The sequence below is a fragment of the Rousettus aegyptiacus genome, unplaced genomic scaffold (genome assembly GCF_014176215.1).
Source record: "Rousettus aegyptiacus isolate mRouAeg1 unplaced genomic scaffold, mRouAeg1.p scaffold_m13_p_11, whole genome shotgun sequence".
In the NCBI taxonomy this organism is placed as follows: domain Eukaryota; kingdom Metazoa; phylum Chordata; class Mammalia; order Chiroptera; family Pteropodidae; genus Rousettus; species Rousettus aegyptiacus.
In genome coordinates, this window is record NW_023416286.1 from 19,533,305 (window position 1) to 19,557,331 (window position 24,027).

At 31.9% G+C, this 24,027-nt stretch overlaps 1 protein-coding gene across 2 annotated transcripts in view; it reads right to left on the reverse strand.

Annotated features, from left to right (window-relative positions):
- Positions 1 to 24,027, reverse strand: part of RB1 (RB transcriptional corepressor 1) — a 122,612-nt gene that overhangs the window by 83,565 nt on the left and 15,020 nt on the right. For both annotated transcript variants that reach the window (XM_036228587.1, XM_036228588.1), the window contains exons 3-7: positions 21,336 to 21,451; positions 18,286 to 18,405; positions 9,617 to 9,655; positions 8,542 to 8,609; positions 1,673 to 1,783 (exon numbers count right to left, since the gene is read on the reverse strand). In XM_036228587.1, coding sequence (XP_036084480.1) covers positions 1,673 to 1,783; positions 8,542 to 8,609; positions 9,617 to 9,655; positions 18,286 to 18,405; positions 21,336 to 21,451 — 454 coding nt within the window. The remainder of the gene's footprint in view (positions 1 to 1,672; positions 1,784 to 8,541; positions 8,610 to 9,616; positions 9,656 to 18,285; positions 18,406 to 21,335; positions 21,452 to 24,027) is intronic.

The window sequence follows — 24,027 nt, forward strand, 5'->3', positions numbered from 1 at the left end:
CTCAATAGGACAAACCACTTGATTATTTAATAAAATGCAAGGGAAAAAAAGAAAAATAGGTGGAGAAGAAATTTTTTTAAACAAAAAGTTTTAAAGGAATACAGACCAATATCAAACTATAGATCTTGTTTAGATTATGATTTAGTCAACCTATAAAAAAATTTACATTTATAAGACAACTGAAAATATGAACACTTATCAAATATTTGGTGGTATTAAGGAATCACTACTAATTGATTTTTAAGTGTGACAATGGTACTATCATTATGCTTTTTAAAAAAACTTTATCTTTCATAGATACATACTGAAATTTATAAGGATTCAATTGTATGCAAAAATGTGCTTCAAAATAACATAGTGGTTGGAACTAGACACAGTAAATGAGCTACAAGTTAACCATAAGTTACATGTTGAAGGTAGGTGATAAATAGATAAAGGTTTATTACACTACTGTCTACTTTTGTATTCATTTGATAGTCTCCATAATAAAAAAATTAATTAAAAGTGACTCCAAGTCAATTCAACACCTCACCCTGGTTTCTCTTTAACATATAGCACTTAAGAGAATTAAATGTACATTTGACTTATCAAAAAGAACAAAGCCAATCAATGTAAAGTAACATTCTACATTGACTTACTAAAGTTATAACATTGAAAAAATGAGAAAAAAGCATAGAAAGAAAATTTTTTAGATTCAAAAATTTTGAAATACATGTATTGTTTTCTATTTTTGCCTCCCTCTCTTTTACATATGGTTTCTGCTAAATGACTTTACTTTTTTTGTCAAATTATGTTCAAAATTCTATTCCAGACTTCATTTTTCCTTGCAGTTATTGTTCACAAAGTTTAATTAGGCTTCAGCTTTATAGTCACTTCAATAACACTTTGAGACTACCATGTTTTAGTCTATCTTATATTATTTTCAGTATTATTAATACTTTCATCATTTTAGGAGCCAAGGAATCAGTTCGGCCTTAGTTAAGATTACATTTTTCTGTAGCATAATAAGTGATTTTGAAATCCTAGTCTTGATGCTACCAGATGAAGCAATTCCATTCTAAGAGCTATATACTCATCTTTGCTTAATGCTACCTAATTATTTTAGCAATAGTTATTTAAACATGTGGATTCCCACTTCATCACTCACTGAAATAGATCAATACAGTTTACATGTAAAAAAAAATCAGACACATAATCATCATAGCACCCAACAATAAAAATTTAACCTGCCTGTAGAATGGGCCACTCTTTTCCATGCTGGTTCAATCATATCTGTGCTTTTCCTCTTGATTTTCTCTTTACTGGGAATGCTCTCCTACCAACTTACCATAACACTCAAATTCTAACTACTCTTCAAAACTCAGTTCAAATGCCACCTCTTTTATGTGGTCTTCCTTGCTCTTCCCCAGTTGGGAAAACTTTCTCATCTTCTAAACTTTCATGGCATTTGCTGTATTTTAGCCCAGACCACTTCCTAACACATACTCTAATTACCTGCTTACTTATCTTATCCCTTCTTCTATACCTTACACTACTTGAGGGCAGAGTCCATGTTTGATTTATTTATTTTCATACCATAGGCTCTAAAACCACTTTTTGGGCCCATTAGACATTCAATAAACAACTGTTGAATGATAAAGTAGGAGGAGCACAAAATATTTAAAATACTTACTATATGGTTCTCTGAGTAATGCAGGTGGTGAAAGTTTGATAAAATAGTCAAGGACACACAGCATTAGCTGAAATGAGATTACAAGATCATCTTCCATTTGTAATACTTCCCCTGAAAATAAAAAAAGTTCACATTTTAAAGTAAAATTAGAGATTACGATTTTTACATCAGGGAAAATTGTCAGTATGGATATATCCATATATTCATTTATTCAACAATCACTAGAGGCATGCTAAAGACTTTTTATTTATTTATTTATTTATTTTGGAAAAACTATGTCAAATTTGATATATACAAGAGTAGAAATAAAAATATATAAAGTTATAAAACTACAAAGTTTTAGTCCAGGAAGTTCCAGTCAAGATGGCAGAGTAAGTGAAGACTGTGCTTGCCTCCTCTCATGACCACATTAAAATTACAACTAAAGTACAGAATAATCAACTTAGAGAATCATTTGAAGACTAGCTGAACAAAACTCCTATAACCAACGACGCAAAACAGGCTGGGGTGGTTGAACATCAGGAGGGATAACTTGGCTGCAGAGGTCCCTACAGAGTAGCAAAAAGTCCCCACCCAACACCAGACTCCCTAGTCCATGGTTCCAGTGCTAAGAAGAGGAGTCCCAACAAAATCTGGCTGTGAAAATCAATGGGAATTCTGACCATCTAGGTGAGATGGAAGGCTGCTGGTAACCCAGATGTCCCCTGAAAGGGCCCACACACAGACTCACTGGTTCACAGGCACTCACCCGTACACTCCAGCAGAGGGATAGGAGCTCAGGAGATGCCAGAGACATGTAAAAAAAAACCTGAGCTTTGTAACTTCAGGGGGAGGGCTAGAGGGATGGCCAACATTATCTCTCCCCCTGTGCAGCCTACAGGTAGGTGTCATCTTGCCTGTTGAACCTTCCCTCTACACAGTCAATTCTGAATCTGCACTGACCTGGTAAACTGCTACCTCCACCCTGGTGAGTCCCTGAGACTCTGCTTAATCCAACTCATGCAACATTGGAGGCATTTTCAGCAGCTGGGCTTTACTGGCAGCTGGCAGCTGGCCTCAGGCCTTGGGGTGCATAGCTGCCACAGGCAAGATATGGGTGGCAGCTGACCTCAGTTCACAACATAGTCTCTCTGATGTTCCTCCAGATCCGTCACAGGCAGTAACCAACTGTTGATAGCTCTGTAGCTCCTATCAAATAGCCCCGAGACTGTCACAGGCCGTGGCTAACCTTGGTGTGCACTGGAGCTCCTCCCAAGGTGCCCCAGAACCAACACACCTGGAGGTCACTTCAAAAACAATAAAGTACCACCTGATTAGCTCCATAGTGGCATACCCAAAGGGTAGTCTCAACAGGCACAGAAGCCCACGCAATCCCACTCCATGGGGTCACACCCACACAGCAGCTAATATGCTGTGGCCAATCCTCATAGCTAGTCACCTGAGAATCAATTCCACCCACTGATGTGCCAACAACAATCAAGGCTCAACTACAACAATAGGGCACAAATAACCCACATGAGGGGTACTCCTGGAGTATGTGGTGCAGGTGATCAGGGAGACTGTCCCTGGGTCATACAGGGCACATAATACATAAGGCCACTCGACCAAAACTGAGAGACATATCAGATCTATCTATAACACACAAACACAGAAAGGCAGCCAAAATGAGGAAACAGAGAATCATGTCCAAAACAAAAAAAAAACAGAATAAAACTCCAGAAAAAGAAATAAATGAAACAGTGGCAAGCAACCTAGCAGATATAGCATTTAAAACACTAGTGATAAGAATGCTCAATGAACTTAGGGGAAAAATAGATGATCTCAGTGAAAATTTCGACAAAGAGATAGTAAGTATAAAAAAAAGACATAGAAACAACAGAAAAGAATCAGTCAGAAGTGAAAAATACAATAACTGAAATGAAGACTACATGAGAGAATCAACAGTAAGTTAGATAAGTAGAGGATCGAATCAGCAATTTGGAAGACAAGGTAGCAGAAAGCACCAAATCAGAAAAGCAAAAAAGAAGAATTAAAAAAATGAGGACAGTTTATAGGGCCTCTAAGACAACATCAAGTGTACCAACATTTGCATCCTAGTGGTACCAGAAAGAGATGAGAGAGAGCCAGGGATTGAGAACCTATCTAAAGAAGTAATGACAGGAAACTTTCCGAATCTGCAGAAGGAAATAGACATGGAAGTCCACAAAGTGCAGAAAGTCCAGAAACAAGATGAACCTAAAGAAGCCCACACCAAGACACATCATAATTAAAATGCCAAAGGTTAAATACAAAGAGAGAATCCTAAAAGCCTCAAGAAAAAGGCAGCTAATTATACGGGAGCTCCCATAAGGCTTTCAACTGATTTCTCATCAAAACCTTTGCAGGCCACAAAAGATTGGCCGGAAATATTCAACGTGATGAAAATCAAGGACCTACAACCAAGACTACGCTACAGAGCAAGGCTATCAATTAAAATTGAAGGTGAAATAAAGAGCTTCCCAGATAAGAAAAAGCTTAAGGAATTCATCACCACCAAGCTGGAATTACAAGAAATGTAAAAAGGAACTTCTTTATGAAGAAAATTGGGGAGGGGAGGGGGGAGAACATAAATATAAATAATAAAATGGCAATAACTATGTACTATTAACTCAAAACGAATTAAGGACTTAAATTTAAGATCTGAAACCATAAAACTCCTAGAAGAAAACACATGCAGTAAACTGTCTGACATTGCTATTAGCAATATTGTTTTCTTCTATATCTCCCTGGGCAAGGATAACAAAAGAGAAAATAAACAAATGGGTCTATATCAAACTAAAAAGTTTTTGCACAGCAAAGGAAACCATCAACAAAACAAAAAGATAACCTACTAAAAGGGAGAAGATATTTGCCAGCAATGCATTTGATAAGGGGTTAAAATCCAAAATTTATAAAGGACTTATACAACTCAACACCAAAAAAACAATCCATTTGAAAACTAGGCAGAGGACCTGAATAGACATTTCTCTGAGGACATACAGATGGCCAAGAGGCATATGAAAAGATGCTCCATGTCATTAATCATCAGAGAAATGTCAATAAGAAGCACAATGAGACATCACCTCCCACCTGTCAGAATGGCTATCAACAATAAAAAAAAAAACAACAAATATTGGTGAGGATGTAGAGAAAAAGGAACCCTCGTGGACTATTGAGAGGATTACAAATTGGAAAACAGTTTGGAAGTTCCTCAAAAAATTAAAATTTTTTGACTCAGTAATTTCAGTTTTGGGTATTTATCCAAAAATAAATCCAAAACACTAATTCGAAATGATATATGCACTGCTATGTTCACTGCAGCACTATTTACAACAGCCAAGATATGGAAGAGATGTAAGTGCCCGTCAACAGATGATTGGATAAAGAAGATATGGTCATATATATAACGAGATATTACTCAGCCATAAAAAAAAAAAAATGAAATCTTACCATTTGCAAAAACATGGATATTATGGTATTATGCTAAGTGACATAAATCAGACAGAAAAAGACAAATGCCATAGGATTTCATTTACATGGGAAATCTAAATAAACAAACAAATCTGAAATAGGCTCATAGATAGAAAACAAACTGATGATTACAAGATGGATGGGGCATATGGGGACTAAGTGAAAAGGGTAAGGGATTAAGAAGTACAAAATAGTCACAGGGATATGATGATATACAGCATTGGAATATAGTCAACAATACAGACAATAATATTATAATATTATTCTGTCAGGTGGGTACAAGACTAATCTGGGAGAATCACTTTACGAATTATGTCTAACCACTATGCTATCTATATACCTGATACTAATATAATGAATGTCAACTCTAATTAAAAAAATAAAAGAAAATAAACAAAAGATAAATTAATGAAATCTAAGTCTTCCGTGACAATTTTATATTTAGGTATTATTGTTATAATTCAGTCTCTATATCTAAATTAATTTTTTTTTTTTGCATTTCTAAACTTATTTCCAGTTTTGGTAAGAGCTTTAGAATTTGTATTTTCTTAATATTGAATTATGACATATACTAATCTTTAATTCTATTTATTTATGAATCCTCATACATTTTCTATCTTAACCTCCTTCAAAATATTACAATAACCAAAGTCATTAAGAAATAATAAAATAGCACATAATTGATGTATAAATTAGCACAAATCAAAAGTTAATACAATAACTATAAAACTGGAAAGCTATGAGAAAATAAATGCATATAATAAATACTTGAGGAAAAACAGTATAGCTACATAAAATATACAAATCATGATCAAATATAGGCTGTAACAGATTTGCTTATGTCTCTATGTTGAACATTATTTTTAAAAGAGAAGTCTGACTCACTTTCTATCTTCTTGGTATGAGACCTCTAAATCACTAATTATCTCAACAAATACTGACGGTGAATAAACTATGTAAGAAAACAGGTAACCCTGTATCAGGCAAGTTTTCTAGATCCATAGTATGGTACAAAAATATATTTGCAATATACTTAGACATAATGAAGTAATACCATAGAAGTAAAGAATGATATCAAAGACTTCTAGTTAAAAACAGTAAAGTGAAGTCAGATCAAAGAATCTCTCTCCTCCAATGTCAGTGCTAGTTCAGTGCTAGCACAAATACCAAATTTGAAAGATACTGACTCAAAGAATATCCTCATTTGTTTCCCTTATTACTTGGAAGGAGTAGAAACTTCTGATGAGAGAAGGTAAAATGAAAGAAGTGAACAGTATAGCTAACTTTCTGACAGAGATTCCACTGTACCTCACTGAATTAGGGAACTATCTGAATCCCAACATAATCTCATTATGAAAACAGGATAAAACTGCCACTAGAAGTGTTCTGTTTTAGAGTTCATTCTAACAAAACTCTCAGAATAATACAGACTAGTATCATTTAAGATTAATTCTCCACTTTCTCCCTCACCCTCTGACTAAAAGTAAGTATAATTAAAAAAGCCTGCTCTCATATTGTAGTTCTTTGGGGGACAGAAGTCATAGGTAAAGTGCAAAATGAGTAAAGGGAGATTTATTCACACCACATCAGAGAAACAGAACATTAGGTCTGTTTCTCTTCATGTGGATACCCACATGAAGTCCCAGGAACATAGTGGTAAAAGAACAGAGATTATGCAAACTTATTACAGAAAATGAAAAAAAGAAAATATGTAATCACAACATAGAAAGGGAAAAAAATTGATAGAAAACCCAATCTGGAAGATAACCTATCAGAAGAAAATGCCCTATGAGTCCTTGCACTGACAACTTAAAAAACACAAAGTCTGTAAAAAGAAGGAGCTAGACAACCTAAGAAAAATCTGAGAACCAAATAAAAAACATAGTTTAGCTCAAAATAGAAGAAAGGCTTGAGATAAAGTCAATACATAAGAAAAAAAAAAAAAACAAAGATTGGAAATATAAGACAGTAGATGTATAGGACAAAAACAATCCTATAAAATATTCCTGAAACATTACTGAATAAAATAGTACCTAGTTGAATAGAATTATATTAAAAAATGTAATATGTAAGTTTTCTTTGAAAAGAAGAGCAAATCTGAAGTTTAAAAAGATACAAAGTTCCAAGAAAAATTAATACAGAATAACAAAAATCAAGAGATATCCTAGTGAAGGTGCTGAACCTCGAATTTTTTAAAAAAATTTTTTTTTTCAAGTATTCAGAAAGAAAATGGGGAGAACGGGGAATTAAGTTAGACTCAGATTTCTCAACAGCAATATTCAACACCAGATAACAGCGGCCTCGGGAAGACAAAATACAAGCAAAGAATACACAGGCAAGTTGTCCCTCAAGTATAAAGGCTGTGGACATCACTCACAAACATGCTAAACATAGGAAATGTGATGTCAAATATGGTGCTTTTTTATAAAACTCCTTCCTGATAAATTCCAGTCAGCTAAGGAAGAATCAACTAAAGAACTCAGAAATAGAAAGCTATGATACAGGAATGACAATAGGCTTAGAATCCATTTAAATACAGAAGTGAGACAAAATAATTGTGATAATAATTATAATCACAGAGAAGAATGTAAATGTTATAATTTTGATAATGTAATAACAACAATAAAATGAGCAAATCTCATATTGGGAAATGAGGAGGTAATAAGAAGAGAGAACACTAGCACTCTTTTTCTTCAAAGTAAATTAATAGATATTGCTCTAAATCAAAATACAAAGTTGCATAAAATAAAGATCCTCTTAATTTGTTCATGCTTTTCATAATGTTAGAGAAACATTTTAGGAAAAATATTGCTTAAGTGACAAAACATTTACCTAAATTTAAGCAATTCCTCCCATTTCTCTTGTTTATTTTTTTCTGTAAAATTAATTTTTGTTTTAAATATAGCATTACAATATTATCCTACTTTTAGAAAATTGTTTGTGAATGTACTCATCCCCTGACTTTTTTACCATAATCTATGCACAAAAGTATGTCTGAAATGGCATTCATATAATTTCAATGATGATTGCTTCTGGGTGGGTTTTGGGTAACCTTCCTATGTTTTTCTTTGTATTTTACTGTATTATTATTTTAATTCTTTTTAATGATTATGTATCATTTTATAAAAACAGTAACATTATTCTTAAAAACCATAAAAGAAGGAAAGGGTATAAGAAACATAAAATATTTTCAATACTACTTCCAGTACCAGAATTACGAAGACTTAACAGTTAACAAGCCACACAGAGAATTGTAGGGGGCTGGGGAGGGGAGATAGACTTTGAGTTTAGTCCAAAATAATTATCAATAAATTCCATTTGAAACATTAACACGTAACAAAAAAAGAAATATTAGCACATAACAAACATAATGACTTTACCTTTAGCTAGTAAAAATGTGATCCAAGAAACTTTTAGCACCGACATAGAATTTATTTCAGTAGATATCCTAGCAGACAAATACAAAGGAGAAAAAAAATTGCATTAACAGTTTTTCAATACCTTTTTCCCTTTTTTGAAATTATGACCTTGAGTTGATTGATTGCATAATAGAATACATCCCATTTAAAATGCACAATTTATACATGAACTTAATTTGTCTCAATTCGGTTAGTTTTTATACTAAGGTATTTATATTTTGCCCATATAGTATACATTTTATTTATTAAAAAAAACAAACTTGACTATCTCAATTCTAATATAAAAATATGTACAAGTAGTAATATACTATAATGTATGTGCTTTCCAGTTACCTAATACTTTTCTGCTGTTTTCTAATTAAAATCAACTTAGTAAGCAAAAAAACAGAAGTTTGGGTGACTCTAGTCTACCATTTTAACATTACCCTTAATAATTTTTCCTTAGTCATTTTTATGTTGGAATTAACAAGTGGATTTAATAATTAATAGTTAATGAATAATATATAAAACTTCCCTTTATATCAATCATCTTTAATATTTACTTTAATGGGGCAGAAGATAGCATATACTACTCATTCTATTTCCAAAGAAAAAACTCTAGAGCTCTTATATAGGTATACTGTTGGAACATGTAATATACTTTAAAAATAACATCTGGAAATTTTAATATATTCATACTTATTCTTACACAAAAATTATGCTTTAAGTCTTAGGTAATAAGTGCCTGTAATAGACCCTAAATAGAGATTTAGTCAATGAATTTACATTTTTCCTACAGCTGATAATATCTGTTGCATTGAATCAATTTCCACTTTTATTAGTTCTTCCTTAGAGTAAAAGGCACTTTTTTTTTTCATATCATTTTCTTTTTGAGAAGATAATCTGTAGAGGGTTTAAATATATAAACTTTCTTTATGAAGTCGCATGCTATAATCAATCAAACTAACCCTGACATAATCAATAAGTTTGGAATTATTCCAGAAAAATCTCTTAAAAAAAACAAAAAGTGAAAAACAACATGCTCTAAACTACTTACAAACTGCTTGGTTGTGTCAAATATATAAATTCACATGTCCTGAAAGGAAAAAATAATTATATTAACATGGTTTTTTAAAAGTTACTTTGTCATTTTTTTCATAATTTAGAATTATATCATGCTCTATTTTTTCATAATTTAGAATTATATCTTATTTTAAGTAGATGTTTTAAAAACAAAAGTATAGCATTATAACAAAGTTGAAGTAGAGTTTTCCAATTTATGACATTTCACACACATATTGTAATACCTAGTTACAACAAGACTGGATTCCATATATGCATTTGTAACTCAGAATACCCTTGTAATTGAATCTTAATATTGTTAGTATCCCAGATCAAGTCATAAAAGGCTATTTAACTAATAGTCTCACTAAAATAACACAACTGAAAAGTACTAAAAAACCTACTTGTTTAGGACAATGACTTCCAGAATGGTGGGTTAAGGATCTCCACAGACCTATTCCCAGTGTAAGAACTACAGTTGGTGAAAATAATTTTTTAAAAAATGATTTAAATTCTATAGAAGTGTTCCTCAGAATATACAAAGCAAAAAAAGAAAATTTTATTCAAGAAAATCTAAATCTTGGTGAGAACAATGACAGTCTAGAATTCAAAACAAAACTCACTTCCTCATCCTCTCTAGCTCAGCATCACAAAGCTCTAACCCAGGCAAGGGCAGCCAGATACAGTGCTCCCTCCATCCCCAGCTCCCAGCCTAGGACTATCTCTCTGAGAAGGACAGGCTACCAACATTTCTTATCACCCTCAGTTCTGTGATGCAGAAGGTCTATTCGGGCAAGAGAAGCTAAGAAGTCTGGGGCTCCCTTCCACCTCTTAGCCACTACTCATAGAGCACAATTTCTACTCCAGGCATAGCAGATCAAGAATACTGAGGCCCTAACTTCCCGTGTCCTACTTAACTGATAAGACGGAGGTACCAACCTATAAAGCCAATCTGAGAAGGACAAAGGAGAATCAGTGCCGAGTTCCTACAATGTTATGAAAAATGTCCTGCTTTCAAAAATATATATGAAATTATGACCTCTACATAGGGAAAAAAGTAGGCAACAGAAACTGTATTCAAGGAGCCCGGATGTCAGACTTAACAAAGACTTCAAAGCTGCTATTAAAAACATGTTCAAAGAATTAAAGTAAACCAGGCTGAAAGAAATGCATGTTGACAATGTCTTATCCAATACAGAATATTGATAAAGAGACATAAATTATTCTAAAAGAACCAAATGGAACTAAAACCAAATGGATTTTAAAAAGTACAATAACCAAAATGTAGGATTCATTAGATAAATTCAATAGGTATGAGCTGGCAGAAAAAAACAATCACTAAACTTGAAGGTAGCTTCGAAGAGATTATGTAGTCTGAAGAACAAAGAAAAAAAGAAAGAAATGAAGAGGCTCACAGAAATAAGAGACACTGAAAAATATACCAATATATGTGTAATAGGACTATATGAAGGGGGGAAATGGGAAGATGAGCAGAAATAATATTTTAAAAAATAATGGCTGAAAACTTCCTAAATCTGATGAAAACATTATTCTACCCATCCAAGAAACAATAAATTCCAGGTAAGATAAAAGTAGAGATCCACATCCAGATGTATCATAGTAAAAATGTTGAAAGACAAAGAGAGAATCTTGAAAGGAGCAAAAGAAAAATGATCCATCACATACAAGGGAACCCAATATTAACAGCTGACTTCTCATCAGAACAATGACAATCAGAAGGCAGTGGGATTACATATTTAAAGTTATGAAAGAAAAAAATGTTAACCAAGAATCATATATCTACCAAAACTATATCTCAAAGATGAAGCTGACATTCCCAAACAAAAATAGAATTTGTTGCTACCAGACTCACCTTGCAAAAAATACTAAAAGAAGTTATTCAAGCAGTGACCCAAGACAATAATTCACATTCAAATGAAAAAACAAAGAGTAGTGGTAAAGCTAATTATGTTATTATAAAAGACGGTATTATTGCATTTTTCTTCTTTCTTCTCCTAATTGCATATGCATAGATAGACTGACAGATTGATTGATTGATTGATTGATAGATAGATAAAAAGAAAGAAATGTAATATATTTGACAACAGCAGCACAAAGGAGGTAGGTGGGATCAAAGCTGTATTACGGTAAACAAATGACACTAGATGGTAAACTGAATCCATGGGAACAAATGAAAAAAATAAGAAATAGTAAATAAGAAAGTTATTATAACAAACTCTATAAATATACACTGCTCTTCTTTTTACTCCTGACTATTTTAAAAGACATGCAACCCAAATACCTATAAAATGATAAATGGATGAATAAAATATTATATAGCCATACAATGGAATATAATTTCATAATAACAGTAATGAAATAATGAAACATGCAACAACATGGATGAATCTTGAAAACATCCTAAGTGAAAGAAGCCAGTCACAAAATATATGTAAATCAAACATTTGAATAGAAAAAACTACTATCTTATAATACAAATATAGTAATTGAGAAGTAATTTTAATAATTATAGAAAAGACGTTTAATGTCAGATGAATTTTTTATCATTTTGTAATTTAATGTAACTCAGAACAGAATGCTCTAACAGTAAAGATGATTATCTAATTCCAGGGTATTTCTATCACCCCAGAAAGAAACCCCATAGCAATTACTCCCTATTCACTTCACTTCCCAAATTCTGATTCCCTGGAAATCACTAATATACTTTCTGTCTCTATGGATATGTCAATTCTGGACATTTCACCTAATGGAATGTGAGGTTTTGTACCTGGCTTCTTTCACTTAGCTTAATGTTTTCAAGATTAATTCATGTTGTAGCATGTATTTTATTATTTTATAATACGGCTGAACAATATTCCATCTTATGAATATACTACATTTTGTTTATCCATTCTTCACTTAATTGACATTTGGGCTGTTTCTACTTTTTGGCTATTGTGAATAACGTTGCTATAAACCTTTGTGTACAAATTTTTGTATGAATGACACATGTTGAAATGAGATATTCTGGGATATAGGGGTTAAATAAAATGTTGAAATTAATTATACTTATTTCATTTTACTTTTTGTCATGTAGCTACTAAATTGTTTAAAATACATGGCTTGCATTACTATATTTCTGTAGGAGGTACTAACATAGCTAATAATGGCTTTATAAACTACTGTTTATTAAGTATTTAGTATGTTATAGGAAGCAAACTAACCAGTAACATTATCTTAATTCTTATAATAACCCTACAAAGAAAGTATTATTAGCTATATTTCACAGACTGAAGTTGAGATTTAGAGAAGTATCTTTCTCTAGTTCACAGAGTCAAGAAGGAAAAATTAATATTGATATCTAGATCTGTCTAGCTTTTCTGAAGTTACTATAATCACTAAAGCATATTCTCTCTCTCTCTCTCTTTCTCTCTCTCTCTCTCTCTCACACACACACACACACACACACACACACACACACACAGAGTCTACCCTAAATCAACAGGCTTTCGTATCACAATTAATCTTCTCAATTGCTCTGCAAAAAAAGGGACAAATTAAATTTAAAAATGCTGCCAATCCACTTCAAGGCCAGTAAACACTAAATTATCTCATAGAACCAGTCAATAAAAATTCTAATCCCTTTTACAAAGGCCTTTGTTCACATGCTAATCACTCTCCCTGGGATATTCAGTCCCAGTTCCTACACATTTTGTTTGGTGAGTTTTTGTGTATCCTTTAAATTCTATTCACACATTACTTTCTTCTATAGTTTTTTCCCAATCAAAAGTACCCTGTAATTATCCTTCTTATCCTTTAACATACATAATATTTTGCCTACTACATAATATCTACATCTTATATATAATCCTCTATAACATAGCATCACATGCATTAATTATTGCACATATTTTTATTTTAAAAAAATTTTTATTTAGTATAAGCTTCCTGATGATCACAGTGTCAAATGATTTTGTATCCCCAGCACCAAATATATAACCAGGTACTAATAATCACTTATTGTCATTTCTTAATTTATTTGCAATAAAACAGCTGTTAGCCTAAAATTCTTAAAGTATATTCCACAAAACACTACTTCCAAAAGATTTTATTTGATGTTAAATACATATAAACTATATTAGTGGTCTAATAAATTTAGAAAATGCTAAATTCTACAGATTCGCCAGATTTTACTAGACAGGACTTCTTTGTCCTGCTTTGGTCCTGTGCTTGAGACCATGGGACATAACAGCTCTACCTAATGAACACGTAGAAACAACACAGAGAGACAGCCAAAATAAAAAGACAAATATATCCCAAATGAAAAAACAAAACGAAACTCCAGAAAAATTTTTTTAAAAAAGAGGGAAGCAAACTACTAGATGCAGAGTTCAAAACAGTGGTTATAAGGATGCTCAATGAATTTAGGGGAATAATAGATGATTTCAGTGAGAACTTTAAAAAAGAGATAGAAAACATAAAAATAGAGATAGAAAACATAAAAAGAATCAGTCAGAAATGAAAAATACAATAACTGAAATGAAGAATACAGAATGGAAGGAATCAACAGTAAATTGAATGAAGCAGAGGATCGAATCAGTAATTTGGAAGACAAGGTAGCAAAAAGCAACCAATAAGAACAGCAAGAAGAAAAAAGAAAAAAGAATCACTCCCCAAAATGATGATTTAGTTTAAGAGGTCTCTGAGACATCAAGCATACCAATGGTCTTCTCCTTCCAGGGGTACCAGAAGAAGAGAGAGAACAAGGGATTGAGACCCTATTTGAAGAAATAATGACAGAAAACTTCCTTAACCTGGCAAAAGAAATAGACTCACAAGCCCAGGAAGGGCAGAGTCTCAAACAAGATGAATCCAAAGAAGCCTACACAAAGACACATCATAATTAAAATGCCAATGAATAAAAACACAGAATCTTAAAAGCTGCAAGAAAAAAAACAGTTATCTTGAAGGGAGCCCCCATAAGACTGTCGGCTGATTTCTCAACGGAAACTTTGCAGGCCAGAAGGGGTTGGCATGGAATATTTGAAGTGATGAAAAGTAAGTACCTACAAGCAAGATTACTCTACCCAGCAAGGCTATCATTTAGAATTGAAGGACAGATAAAGAGCTTCCCAGGTAAGAAAAAGCTAAAGGAGTTCATTACCACCAAACTAGTATTACAAGAAATATTAAAGGCAGTTCTTTAAGAAGAAGAAAAAAATCCAAAATGTGAATAATAAAATGGCAATAACTATATACCTATATAGTTACTTTAAATTTAAATTAATTCAGCAGTTCCCAACCTTTTTTGGCACCAGAGATCAGTTCTCCTACGAGAATCTAATGTCTGATGATTTGAGACAGAGTTGAGGTGGTGATGCTAGTGCTGGGGAGAGGCTACAAATACAGATGAATCTTCGCTCGCTTGCTAACCCACTGCTCACCTCCTGCTGCACGCCTGGTTCCTAACAGGCAATGGACCAGTACAGGTCCACAGCCCAGGGGTTGGGGACCCCTGGATTAAACACTTCAATCAAAAAAGATAAGGTGGCAGAATGGTTAAGAAAACAAAACCCATACATATGCTGCCTACAAGAAACCCACTTCAGATCGAAAGACACACATAGAGTGAAAGTAAAGAGATGGTAAAAGATATTTCATGTAAATGGAAATGAAAAAAAAGACTAGCTACCAAAACTTGTATCAGTAAAAATAGACTGAAACAAAGGCTATAACAGGAAACAAAGATGAACTCAGCAATTCCACTGCTGGGTATTTATGTAAAGAAACCCAAAAACACTAATTTGAAAAGACATATGCATCTCTATGTTCATTACAGCATTATTTTCAATAGACAAGATACAGAAACACCTAAGTGTCCATTGACAGACGAATAGATAAAAAGGTGGTACATTTACACAATGAAATATTACCCAGCCATAAAAAAGAATGAATTCTTGCTATCTGCAACAACATGGATGGACCTAGTAGGTATTATATTTAGTGAAATGGGTCAGAGAAAGACAAATGCTTTGTGTTTTCTTGTGGAATCTAAAAAACAAAATAAACAAACAAACAAAACAGAAAAAAACTCATAGATAGAGAATATTTTGATCACTGCCTGACAGGAGGAGTGATGGGAGAATGGGTGAAAAAGGGGAAGGAATTAAGATGTGCAAATTGCCAGTATTATAAACATTCATGAGGATGTAAAGTACAACATGGAGAATACAGTCAATAATATTGTAATAAATATATATGGCATCAGATGAGTACTAGACTGACTTACTGGGGTGATCACTTCTTAAGTTATATAACTGTCTAATCACTACGTTGTACTCCTTTAATATAATATTGTATGTCAACTGTAATTTAAAATTTTTTAACTATTTTCAAAAAACAAAAAGTAAAAACCTAACAGAGTAGGTACTATTATCAACTCAATGTACACCTTAAAAAACTAAGCACTAAAAGTTAGATAACTCATTTGTCTAAGATCACACAGTACATTTTGGAGCCCAGACTAGAATCCACATCTCTCTGACTCAAAACATTCCATTCTCTTCAACATTAAGCTCTACTGCTGCTTAATTAGTAGGGCATCATAGCAGCTTACTCCTGTAAAGAAAATACTTTATGAACTCTGACCTTGTATCCTATTTACTAACCTGGAACAACCAGTGTTTACATTGGCCTAAAGGAAAAACACAGAGTATGTGAGATAGGAAGAACTTAAAATCTTCAGAATTGTCCATACAATATTCTACTTTCTAACTTTCTTTTGTAACTCTCCCTTAGTTCCCAGGAGAATCATAAATACTAGATGTATCACTAGAAGGTATAATGGGTAAAGTTAAGAGGTAAAACATAAATATCCAAGTAGATTTCTGATCTCAGGCAGCACAGCAAAGATAGATAGATAGATAGATAGATAGATAGATAGATAGATAGATAGATAGATAGATAGACAGACAGATAAATCTATCATGTTAAAATTATTATAGCAGGAAAAAAATATCAGAACAGCACTCCAAATCATTCTCACTAAAATTCTATATATAACTAATCTGATGATTCTAGATTTTGAGATCCTAGTCTTTACAGAATAGATTTTTCTTAAATATTTGCTCAGAGAAGTTTCTGCTTAGTTTTTTATACAGGTAGCACTTAAGTTACTCATACGAAACCTCAATTAACATTCTGGTACACTTCTTTCCAGTCATTTCATTCAATGCATTAATGTCTAAGTTTCTTCCTTCTGTAGTTATAGTATAACCTGCTTTATTTAACATTAGAAGCATTTGTCCAAAATGTTATTCTTCATCAAATTTTATATTTATAACATTTAATATTTAAATTATATTTATAATATGTTATTGTTTACTTCAGCTGTACATAAATAAGTTGTTGCCAATTTTTCATTGGTCTAAAATAATACTGTGATAAAAATCTCTAAATCTTTTTTGTATTTAGGATAATATTCTTAGGATAATCTCCAATATATGAGATAAAAGATTATAAACAAATTTAAGGAACAGAAAAGCATTCAGAAAATCCTTGTTAGGTTAAAAAAAGGCAAGACAAAAATTACGTGTACAATATGGTCTGGTATTTATAAAACAATATCCAAAGGAAAGAAACATTGATTAGCTCCAGTGTTAAAATTTTGGATGACTCATGATTTTCTATTTATGCCATTCTCGAGTGTTTTTCAAGTACTCTATAATCAATTCACATTCCTTATGCAGATTGTTTAATTTATTCTTTAATAATAAAAAAAATCCTTTTTTTTCCTGTGTGAAGAGCTTCTATTCTACACAAGGGCAAAAGGAAATGATGATGACCAATGCTATCACATTACAATTAAAAACTAGAAGAAAAATTCCTTCAAAAAGCTATCTTTGAATTTTCTCTCCACTTTTTTCATCCTCCATCACACCTCTGAAGTTTTAGTGACATACAATGACTAAGAAAAAAAGGAAAAATAGAAGCATCCTTCTGAGAAGATGCTTCCTTCCAGCTCTGTCTCCAGTCATTTTCCCCAGAATATTTAAGGACATGCCTCTTTTTCCCTTCTCTCTTTATAACTGCGTATTAAGCTAAAACATTAACTTTTATATTCTATTACCCAAATTAAATGTAGAGATGTGCCAAATTAAGGACTGTATAGCACTAGGAGTGGGAATTTGGATGAAAAGTATATTAAAAACTTAACCCAAGTTTATCTTAATTTCATTATTCTCCCAGGTGAACGGTAACAATCATGGTTTGGTAGCACAGGTTACATATGCCTTCCACTGAGATTATGTTTTCTCTTTCTAAACTAAATAAACCATGTGAAAGAAATTTAAATTTGGTCACTCTTCCATTCAGAACTAGAAGTCTTCTGGCAGAGGAGGCTAATGTTGGCATTAAGCTTAAAGTTTATTAAAACTAATGAAAACAAATAAAAGGACAAAAACAATTTTGGAGGAAACATTCATAATGCATATGATTGGATAAATAAGAAAGCTAAGAATTAATAAGAAACTAACAGCAAAGGGGACAAATCTAATGGGCAATATTAATAACTTTACTGAATATGTAATAGTTTCCAAATGGAATCTAATCATGAACAATGACGTGAAAAAACAAAGTGTAATCCTGATTAAATTTTTACTTTACCTTTCCAGTTTGCTGTAGAGTGCACACAATACATCGTACTTCTTCAATAGTCTTGACATAGCATTGTCAACTTTGGTACTGGTATCAATTTCTTTTAGTAAGTCAAAGAATTTATAGACACTACAAAGGAAAGAATAGAAAAAAGTGAATCACAAATTTAAATATTCATTTTATTTCATTTTCAAAGCACAGACATTTTAATTCAAAAGATTATTAGTTCTACACCAAATTACTCATATCATTTGGAAATAATTATTTTCATTATACTAGAATTTGAAGAGTAAAAAATCCACTAATCTTTAAACTATACCCCTATATCTATATACCTATGTCTACATTTATCATCAGGAATGTAAAAAAAGGGAAGGGTTTTAAAACCATAAATTCACATTCATTTATCCAACTCCAACGCAAAACCACGTGGTTCATTCCAGTGTTTCCTTTTTAAGGTTAACAATTCTTTGACACTGAGAAACCTGAGATCCATTTATTAATTTATTTACTCGATCTCTATGTATGTAATCACCTTCCATCTGATGCTCAGACTGACTCCCCATCCTGGCCTGCTCTCAAGGCTAGTCACCTGATCCATCCATTGGCTGTGCAGTAACCAATGAGTTATAGGTTTCATTCCAAAAAATGGGCTGGACCATTCAGGCATTTTTCTTAAGAACTGGAAAAGCAAAAGCTTCAGCTAATCAGCAGAGGGCATAGAACCCAAAAGAAGATTATTTAATGTTTCCATATATAGTAAGGGATTAGGGCAGCCATGACAAGCTATGTGAAAAAGCAAATAAAAGAGGGTAGAAAATAGACGATCAGATTGCTCTTTAGAAAAGAGAATGGAGTAAATGTGCAGATATGTGTAGAGAAAAAGAAATCAGCCTTAAATAGTATTTATTCAGGAGCCACTCAGTTCTAGTTTTTATGAGACATATGGTTATTACCTATCCATGGAGCACCATGAAAACGAAATTCTTACTACAAAGCTCTCTTTTTCTAGGGTTAACTTATTTAAGTGACTCTATTCTTTCTGTAGCCCTCCTCTAAAAGAAAGAAGAGAGGAAGAAAAGACAGACAGGCATGCAGACAGGCAGGTAGGCATAAAAAGCCATAATTAAAGACATGTAGATCTGTAGACAGCTACATATTCTAGAGCAGTGATCTTTAAATTATTTACCAGTCCACAATTAAATAAGTACTAAAATTGAGAGTAAACATTTCAAAACTTTAACATTGCTTTGACACTAATTTTATGTCTGCTGAATCTAGTGACAAAAAACTTTGGTTTTATAGTATGATTTTTTTGTTTCATTTTTCTAATAATTGATTTATATTATATATTTTTAAATAGTCTGAGACATATTGGAAATAAAATAAATAAATAAAACTAGTCCTTCACCAGAGCATGTTTAACATTCCTGGATAGTTATCAGAACACTGAGAGGTACCTAAGAAAAAGTTGTACCAAATACATTACTATATTTATTGCGGGGAGGTTATTTATGACTTGCTCAATATATAAATCAGTTGTTCTATGAATACTCAGGGAAAAAAAAGCATAGGAAAACGTTTGCCAGGAAAATTCTTTCATTTTATAGATAAAAGATGTAATATCCTTTCTCTGTCATGTTTATTTAGCAGTCTATGAATAACTATATAACACTATGTTATAGTCATCCGTTTAATTTTATCTTCTTCATTGGACTGAGTTTCTTGAAGTCAGAGACTATTTCTCACCTCTGTATCATTAGAACCTAACATAGTACCATAGTGCCTAACAATTGTTTTTTTCTTTCCTTCCTTTTTTTCTTTTTTTTTCTGTGAGGGGAGGGCATAGTGAAGTTGGGGTAGGGGGGAGCATGTGGCAGACCTACAGAAGGAAAGAGATCAAGACCTCCTCAGTGCTATGGTGTTACAGGCAGTGACTCTCTGAACTATTTACTTCTCTAGTTACAAGTTATTTAATTCTCTGAAGTAGCTAATAATTTTCACTTTCATAGATGAGAAACGTGAGACTTACTAAGGCTCAGCAGTCTGTTCCAAGTTATATACCTTATAAAAAAAGAGCCCCGATTTAAAGCTAGTCTATCTTAACCCAAATTATTATTCTTTCCAATGTTTAGAAGCTATTAAAATATTTGCCAAATGAATAAATGTGAAAATTTACTTACATATTTAGAATATTTTCAGCTATATAAAAATTACTTTGATTTGGTGATTTTCTTTAACAAAGTTAAACTGTAAAATCTCTAAGAGATAAACCAATTCTAATTCAATAGGTTAAATATAAATATACAAGGTCTTTTTCCACATTTTATATAGACGTAGTAAAAGAAAGCATTATCAAAATATGCAACAATTTATCTCATTTAAATAAAACACCAATTACGTTGAATTCCATACAGCTTTATATCTTTTCCAAGAAGAAATATGTATTATTCTTTCGGGGAGAATTATTTACTTTTATATTTCTTGAATATGCTGCAAATGAAATGACTGGAATGTCAGAAGGCTTCTCAAGATAAAGTTCATGAGTTACTGGAAACATATTAGTAAACTCTTCTTCTAAGGTTTATAAGCTCAACAACAAATATTTAGTAATTATTGGCACAAGTATTGTAATGGATATTCAACTGAATATAATCTTTTATATTAAACAATTGTAAACTTTAATAAATTGTAACTAAATTCCTTTAAAATCATCATGCTAGTTTTATAATGGCTTAACATATAATAAGCCTACTTTGTAAATCTTTGCTTTTTCTGTCCACTTTATCAACAACTACAATTAAGAAAGTTTACAGACAGTGAGAGACATGATGAAAATTGTCCCAGGACACAAATCACTACATTTTTCAGAAAGTACAACATAAATATACTTTCATTAAGGGCTCCATGAGTGAATCACAGTTCACTAGTTGATCTAAGTCCTTTATGTTTTATTTAATTTTAACATTTCTCATTAATTCCCTAATGTTTTATAAAAATAGAGTTCAGAAGTAATTTTCTTTAATGGCAGAGACTGATATTGATATAAGAAATTTTACCTTGTTTCTATGTTTTTCTGTAGCTCAGTAAAAGTAAATGGCATCTCATCTAGGTCAACTGCTGCAATAAAGATACAGATGCCCCATAGTTCCTTTTTCTTTTGAATATAACTTTCCTGAGAACAAAAAGAAAAAATTCAAATATTTCGTTAAATTATTCACACATTGAATACTGTAAAAACTGTATTATGTGTAAATTTTTGTTCTTCTGCATAACAAAATAAATTTGTTTTAAATCCTTACAATGGCATATACTTGAGAGCATTTAATTCTACACAAATAACAAACACTTAAATTTTAAAGTTTAAATTTTGTAATTTAACCTTTTGTTCTCTCTAATATAAGGCAAAAAAAATATATTAGAGAGAACAAAAGGTTAAATTACAACTTAGGGGTCAGTTAGTTCTTTGAGATAAATACTTCCATTTTTCAATAATCCAATGTCATCGAAGCCAAGTTAAGAAACCAAGTTAAAAGATTTTAGAATCCATAACAAATTGTTTAAAAAACAAGCCCATTTTCTTATTTGATTGTCTTCCCTTTGCTTTAATTCACTCATTCTTTTATATGTCTACTGGGATTCAAGTATTTTTTAACCTTAGAAATTCATCCCTCTTGGAGCCATAATAGTCTTCTTTGTAAAATGAAATAATACATACCTCACTTTGTAAGAACCAAATGGGATACACACACACACACACACACACACATGTCCCTTAGCATAATGCCTGGCATATAATTCGTACTCAATAAGTGATGGGTATCATTATCATTAGAATAGTTTTCATTATTAGAATATATACCTTTTTCACCTAAAAATGTATATCACTGTCTAAATATGTTGTTTTGTTGATGAAATTTGGATTATATTAAGTTGAAAAAAAAGAAATACCAAATTATCTGATGTTCTATTAAACTGAAACTATTTGCTTACTCTTAATTGGAGATCAGATTAAGCTGAAAAGTATTGATGCAATTTTACATTGTTTTGAAATCTTAATTATATGAAAGTTTTAGGAAAAGAATTATTGTGGATCATCAAATTTATGGATAAAAAGCTCATCATTATCCAATTCTAAACTTTTCCTTAATTTTAGCTACTTGGAAATATTTTAAAATTTATATTACAATTATACACTGACTAGAATGCTTAAAATTAAAAAGACTGACAATATTAAAGGTTGATGATAATGTAAAACAATGAAACACTCAAATATTGCTGCTGAAAATTTAAACCATTTTAGGAAACAAATTCTTATATTTGGCGAGTTCTTATAAAGTTAAATATATACTTTCCAAAACACCAATTCCACTCCCAGATATTTATACCCAAGGGAAATGGACACTTTGTACAAGAATGTTAATAGCAGCTGCATTCATAAAAACCCCAAACTGTAAAAAACCCAATATTCGAAAACGGGAGAATAGATAAATTGTTATATGTCCATACAGCGGAAATATTATTCAACAATTAAAATAAAAAAGTACTAATAATGACAGCATAGACAAATTTCAAAACTATTACACTGAGAAAAAGCCAGATACAAAAGGATACATACTGTGTGACTCTTTTCATATGAAATTTTAGAAAAGGCAAAACTAATCTTTAATCTCACAAAGTAGATCAGTGGCTGCCTGGGGACAGGAGTGTAGTTGTTGGGGAATGATTACAAAGGAGAATGAGAGAACTTTCTGGAGTAATCAAAACTTCTGTATCTCAATGGTGGTACTTACATGGTTAAATATCTTTGTCAAAACTGAAATGTTCGCTTAAAACTAGATAATTTTAGTACATGTAATTTATACCTCAGTAGATTCTGAAACTATATTACATATTATTTCTGAAACTGAACTTACAAAGTGTGTGTGTGTGTGTGTGTGTGTGTGTGTATTGCTTGTTATAATGACCGAAGTATATTTTTAATAAAAGGAAACTTTAACTTTTGTATATGTGTTTATATTAATATGATCAATTTCACAGGAACTACTGAGATGTAAAAGGTGGTTTGTCTCTATAATAAATAACCTCCCCAATACATGCTTTTTGAATTTTTATGGTTACTAATTAAATTGTTTTTGGTTTGCTTCTTTGCTGTCAGGCCTGTTGAACCGAACTGCTCTCACTATGTCTGCTTTCAATAACTCCAGTCTTTGGTTTTTACTCTTTTAAGGTTGGGAAATGAAGTAACTAAAGATGTTAAAACCGAATGTTGTTTATTCATTTTTCTAAAACATCAAACTTTATTAGGATATAGCCAATATGATTCAATGCAAGCTCACTTAAAATCATAATATGCCTAAATGAAGTGCTGTATAAATAAGTTCTGATTTTTAAGGACCTAAATAACTGTCCTATGAGCAAAACGTGTGAGCTTTATATCAGATGATTTATACTTGTTGCTGCTGTTCCTGTTGTTCTAGGTACATTCCAATTACCTCTATATTTAGATAAAGTGTTTTTCTTCTTCATATACATTTATCTAGGAAAGAAACATAAATGTTTCTCCTAAACTTGAGACTATTAATTTTTAAATATCTTATTCGTCTATTTGACTTAGTTCTTTATGTGAGGGAACCAGATTACAGATGAGATCAATGTTATGTGACTAGATGATTCATTCAATAGCAAATATTTTTGTGTATCTATGCAAAGGAAATGAATGACCAGTTTCCAACTAGAAGAGCCTTAGAA